The sequence below is a fragment of the Nicotiana tabacum genome, chromosome 20, assembly GCF_000715075.1.
Source record: "Nicotiana tabacum cultivar K326 chromosome 20, ASM71507v2, whole genome shotgun sequence".
Classification (NCBI taxonomy): domain Eukaryota; kingdom Viridiplantae; phylum Streptophyta; class Magnoliopsida; order Solanales; family Solanaceae; genus Nicotiana; species Nicotiana tabacum.
The window spans coordinates 157,002,991-157,008,658 of NC_134099.1; the positions used below are offsets into that span (position 1 = coordinate 157,002,991).

At 34.3% G+C, this 5,668-nt stretch overlaps 1 protein-coding gene across 1 annotated transcript; it reads right to left on the reverse strand.

Annotated features, from left to right (window-relative positions):
* Positions 1-1,821: 1,821 nt before the first annotated feature.
* On the reverse strand, positions 1,822-5,078 carry LOC107814943 (F-box protein At2g02240). Its single transcript, XM_016640445.2, has 3 exons — positions 4,774-5,078; positions 2,668-2,789; positions 1,822-2,368 (listed from the first exon to the last, which is right to left on the reverse strand). The coding sequence occupies exons 1-3, from the start codon at positions 5,032-5,034 to the stop codon at positions 1,948-1,950; spliced, it is 804 nt and encodes a 267-aa protein (XP_016495931.1). The 5' UTR covers positions 5,035-5,078; the 3' UTR covers positions 1,822-1,947.
* Between the last annotated feature and the right edge of the window lie 590 nt (positions 5,079-5,668).

The window sequence follows — 5,668 nt, forward strand, 5'->3', positions numbered from 1 at the left end:
AAATTCTACTATCAGGGAAGGAAACATTTTCATTACCCACTAAACCAACAGTGGGGGCAGCAACAAGCTTGGCGTCCCAACCACGGTCTCTGTCGTCTTCTGGACTAACCAGAACTCTTTTTCTCCTTGCTACTAAAGTAAAAACACCTTGGCGAAAGAGTCTAGGAGAGTAAAGGTGAATTAAATGGGCAAAAGTGAGAGGCACACCGGCCATGTTAGTCAAATGCCTCAAACAGGAAACAACCCTCCACACTATGGGACCAATTTGACCTAAACAGACATCGAAAAAATGACAGAATTCAAGGATAACAGGGTCAATAGCAGGTTTGAAACCTAATGTGAAAGGGTATGTATAAACAAAAGAAAATCCAATTAAATATGAGGTGATTCTTTGATTTGCATTGGGAATTATAATAGGGAAGTCATGACTCCAATGGCAGTCTTTACGAACTAAAGAAATCAGACCCTCTGTGATCTGAGTTGGGTAGTTATCAGCACGATCTAAAGAGGACACTTGGTTTCTAAGGGACTCTCTATCATTGTAGAAAGATAGTTCCGCAGGAACTATTTCCTCTACTGAAGGTTCACGAAGAGGTTCAGAAATTTCCTTACCTTTAGAAGAAGATCTTTGAGAAAGAGAACCTCTGGTTCTAGAAGAATGACTGGAACTAGATGAAGGAAGAGAAGAACCACGTATGGATGCAGACCATAAATTACGTAGTCTACCTCCTCTTCTGCTCCTACTAGGGGCAAGAGGAAAGTTATCAACTATGGGGACTCTTCTAGGGTTAGGGTTTGAAGAAGACATAGTAGTACGAGGAAGATGAAGATTAGAATTAAATATTCTGAACTTTTGTGAAAAGGACAAATGAAAAAAAATTATATCTATAGTCAGAAGCAACCGTCAAAGGAAAAGGTGCAATAATGGAAGCGTCATAATGAAAACTGACGCTTTGTAATTGGTGAAGCCGTAAAAAAAGACTTAAAAGGCGTTGAAAGGTTGCAAAACCAACCATGAGATGCCACGTGTCATGGACATTAAATGGAAGAGACAGTTGAAGCATCAGTTCTAGGGAAAAATTAAATGGCGGCAAATATTCTCGCTTTAATGAGATCCACTTCCCAAATATTCTATTGATGAATAAATGGTAAGTGGGGGGACTATCTGTATTGTGAAAAATTAAGTTCATATATGGAATTCATTATAAGACGACACATTATGACACGTGGACCAGTTAAAGAAGAATAAGTGATGAAGAATAATCAAAGAGGCACGAGCTTCAACAGGCACGAGCAGACGTTCAGATAAAAGGCAAGGAGGACAGGTGCTCAAACCTCTTTATGATGAAAGAGAATGAATCTGATAGCAAATAAAGAATAGATACGTACTATCAGGCATTAAATACGGAAACGTTAAGGAATCTGTATTGAATCAAATATGATTGCTAATTGTAACGTTACATTAAATGTCATTAAATGTCGTTCATCAACAATAATGACTCAATTATAGAAGGAACGAAACATATTACTTAGAAATAGCTATAAAAGGAGAAGACGGATAATTTATAAGGACATGAAATATTATCGGAATATATCAATTTACTTTGTTTTCTTACTGCTCATTCCACTATTCCTAAAGTCAATTTCCTTTATTCATTTTATTTTAGATTATCAGTAACCCGAGTTCTTCAAAAATAAAACTTTGACCGAAATCCCTAAATTTGGTTAAACACGGACCAAAGAAAAAACTTGTTATAATCATTCTTCCATCTTGAAGTAAAGTTAGTCCATAGCCATAAAATATCATTGTTTATATATCAACAATACATAACTGAGTAAACTTGTTATAATCATTCTTCCATCTTGAAGTAAAGTTAGTCCATAGCCATAAAATATCACTTTTTATATATCAACAATACATAACTGAGTATATGTTTCTTCTCTTCTTTATTCTGGTCGAAACTCCATTCCTTGAACAATGAGGCCACCTTTCCCATGAAGACGTTTAATCTCCATTAATCGTGCTTCAACATCTCCATCCTCTCCAGTTTCATTGAAAAAAATTCCCATTTCTATTTCCATCCATCCATCGACTCTTTTTCGTGGATGTTTCACATTACGTTTAATACGTCTCTTAACTTTTTGTTCAACTAGACTCACAACGCTAGCTCGTTCTTCAGCTTCCTTCTCGCTCTCGCGATTCACAAATCTAACATATGCATTAGCAATTTCTAGTCCCTCATGTCCTTCTGCCAATTTGAACACTAAATAAGCAACATATTTTGTTCTTTTTGACAGTATTTGAGTTTCAATCTTGCCTCGGATATCTAACCAACTTACACCCTTGAGATGAGCAACTTCTGAAAATCTGCAAAATAAAATGTACTTGTGTTAATATCAGGGACGAAGCAACATTATCCTAAGGATGGTCAATTGACCATTCTTCGTCAAAACTTACACCGTGTATATATGTAAAATATTAGATTTAAGAGGTATTAAACATATATCGAACACCATTTGCCGGAATCTTTTTTTACTTCTTTCAAATTTGAACACCCTTGGAGAAATTTTTGGTTTCACCGCTGTTAATATTTGTATTTTAATTAGCAAAGTCTCTTCTAAAATAGACCAATAAATTCATGAAAATGAACAGAGAAAATATAAAACCTGGATTCAGAGTGAGAAATCCATTCCCAATACCATGGTGTATCGACTCCCCAAGAAATAGCAAGTTCCCTAGCTGCTACCATAAAACATTTCTTCCCAGTCTTCTTATCAAGAAAAAAGCTCTGTTTTGAAAAGAGAGAAAAAAAATCAAATCACAAATGCAGAGAAAAATCAGAGGAAAAAAATGAGGACAGCTTCTAATTAGGAGGAACTATCAATATAGGTTTGCCCAAGCCAATCTATTCCAGCCCACATGAGCCTTGGCATTTGACAGGCTAGGCTAGGCCGACCCACCATTTTGATCGGCCATAAAATAGTGGGAGAAATTCAAAAATAGTCAAATTTACAAGCGGTCGTTCAAAAATAGCCCAATTTCAAAAGTAATCGAAATTTAGCCATTTTTCATAAAGATAAATTTGAACAAAAACACTGTTCAAAATCCGAAAAAATACTCCAGCATAATATACTGGAGTTTGGAGTACCGGTGCTCCAGTCTCCAGTATAGTATACTGGAGCCAACAAAGTATATCGGTCCAGCATAATATGCTGGAAGTTCATACACAAGTGCACCGAACTCCAATATATTATGTTGGACCGGTCTCTATTGCAACAAAATAGTGACTATTTTCCATTGACTTGGTAAATGCTGGCTATTTTTGAATGACCAGTCCGAAAACTGGATAGACCGTGCTATTTTTACTAAAATAGTTAGCCCATCCCAGCACTACATGGGATGCGGGCTCTTTGGGTTGGCCCACCATTTTTAAAAATATTTTAAATTTAAGTTCCGATCTAAATATAAAAATAAAATAAATATTTACAAGTCAAAAGACATATTGTTAGACAGAAATCTTCTCCCAAAATAATATTTGACATTGTCCCAATATATTACAATTAAAAAAAAGAAAATATTTCATTCATTAAACGTCAACTCAAAACAAACTAAGCAAAAAAAGATCATAATAATAGTGATATATCCAATACCAACACATCATCTTCATCAAACACATTCAATTTATATACAATATTAATTAGTTAAACATTAAAAAATAACTAAATTTTAAGATCTAACTATATTTATGTACTCTTTTTTTTTATTTGGCCCACATACTGGCCAGCCTTGTTCAAGCCTTGCGGCTCACATGCTCACGTGGGTTGGGCTAAAAGGCCTCATTTTTATATGGGCTCTAAAACTCCTAGCCTAACCCTATCAATTCATGGGCTGGGTTGGTGTGGCCCGTTCTAGGTTCTATAGTAGCTCATAACTACGCCTAGCCAATCACCTATAACACCTTTCTACATTGACAATTAGCTGAAAATTCTAAGTATTCATAAAAGCAATATCCCATTTTATATTTGCACTCTCCTACTTTTTTGTCTATTCAAAAAGAATATTTTTGTCTATTCAAAAAGAATATTGACTATTTAACTTTGCATTTCAGTTAGACTAGTTGTAGTTATTCGTTTTGGGACTTGGTCCCAAAAGACCCACTAGCCTGATTAATTCATATTCCAACTATAGAAAATTCACTATGTGAAATTTAACGCTCTATACCAAAAGACAATTTTGTTCCCGATTTGAACTCGAGTCTTCTAGTCACAATTTAGTGTTTTTTTTAATAATATTTTATGCATATAGTATTATATACCGAGGCGGATTCAGGATTTAAATTATATGGGTTTAACTCTTAAGGTTTTTAGCATTGAACTCATTATACTTTTAAAGTTATGGGTTCATATCCACTATTTTTGCAATTTTAGTGAATTTTTACATATAAATTTTTACATCACGTCGAAAGTTATGGGTTCAATTGAACCTGTTCACGTCAATATAGCTAAATCTAGCAATTGTAAAGGTAATAACTTAGAGGTTGATGCAAAGTAAGTACAGATTATCCAAAATTAAAGTGTAGTATTTATACATGCCCTAATAATTTCGAATTTCGGATCGGATTAAAGTATTCCAATCCGAATCCGATCCAATCCGAATCCGAAACTGAATGGATCGGTTCGGATTTCAAATATCCGATCCGAATGAACAACCCTACACGTGGCAACCGACTGACTTCGTTTAAAAGAAAAGGTTATACAGTAAAGAGGACATACCAATTTGCCTCCATCAATAAGAAGAGGGGAATCACAGAGACAGAAATAAAGGACCTTTTTAGAGGAGAAAAGGAGTTGAGAGTCAGATTTAGAGATAATATGTTGAAAATCAGACGGCAAAAACTTTTCCCAAATTGTGTCTGATTCAGAAGCAGATTTGAATCCTCTTGAAATAGCAGAAGAAATAGCTGCATCTTTTGGCGAAGAGAAAGAGATAATATCAGATACACAACCTTCTGGTAGCAAACCAAAATAGTCCATTGAAAAATTGTATAAAGTTCCTAAACTTGAGAACTCTTTATATAACACATTTGTTTTCTTTGTCTTAGCGGTATAAATACTTAACCGCTAAGATAAGTGGCATAATCACAGTTCAACAAGTGTTATTTTTTTGGACACATCTCCAATAAAATTGAAGTTTAAAATGAATTAAAACTAGAAAATAGGCAAAAAAAAAAAAAAATCAACCTACATATTCACAACCAAAAGATACTGCCGCCATGTTGGGCAATTATTCTATTTATCATTAGAATTGGAAATTAAGATTTTTTTATTTAAGAATAATTAATCAATTATTAATAAATCTTAAAAGTTCACATTTAATTACAGTTACAATTCCTAATAATAAGGAGATAGACAATGCAATAGTTACAATCTTCTTTAAATATTGTTTCTAGCCAAAACCTTCGCGTTTCACTTTAAGTACAATTGCAGCTCCTAATAATAAGGAGATATACAAGGTAACAGTTACAATCTTCTTTAAGTACCGTTTTCACCGGCTGTTTCAGCCAAACGCATATGTTTTCAATTCCTCAAGTTTCAACTACAATGGTACTCAAGACAGAGGAAAAATCAACAAAGGAAAAGTGGTTTACCAGTGAAGATGATCCAAAGA

Excerpts from the sequence above, each read along its gene's own strand:
- LOC107814943 (XM_016640445.2), bottom strand. The coding sequence starts at position 5,034 with ATGGACTATTTTGGTTTGCTACCAGAAGGTTGTGTATCTGATATTATC. Across the intron at positions 2,790-4,773 it reads TTATTGATGGAGGCAAATTG|AGCTTTTTTCTTGATAAGAA; the intron begins GTATGTCCTCTT and ends TTTTCAAAACAG. Across the intron at positions 2,369-2,667 it reads ATTTCTCACTCTGAATCCAG|ATTTTCAGAAGTTGCTCATC; the intron begins GTTTTATATTTT and ends TTTATTTTGCAG.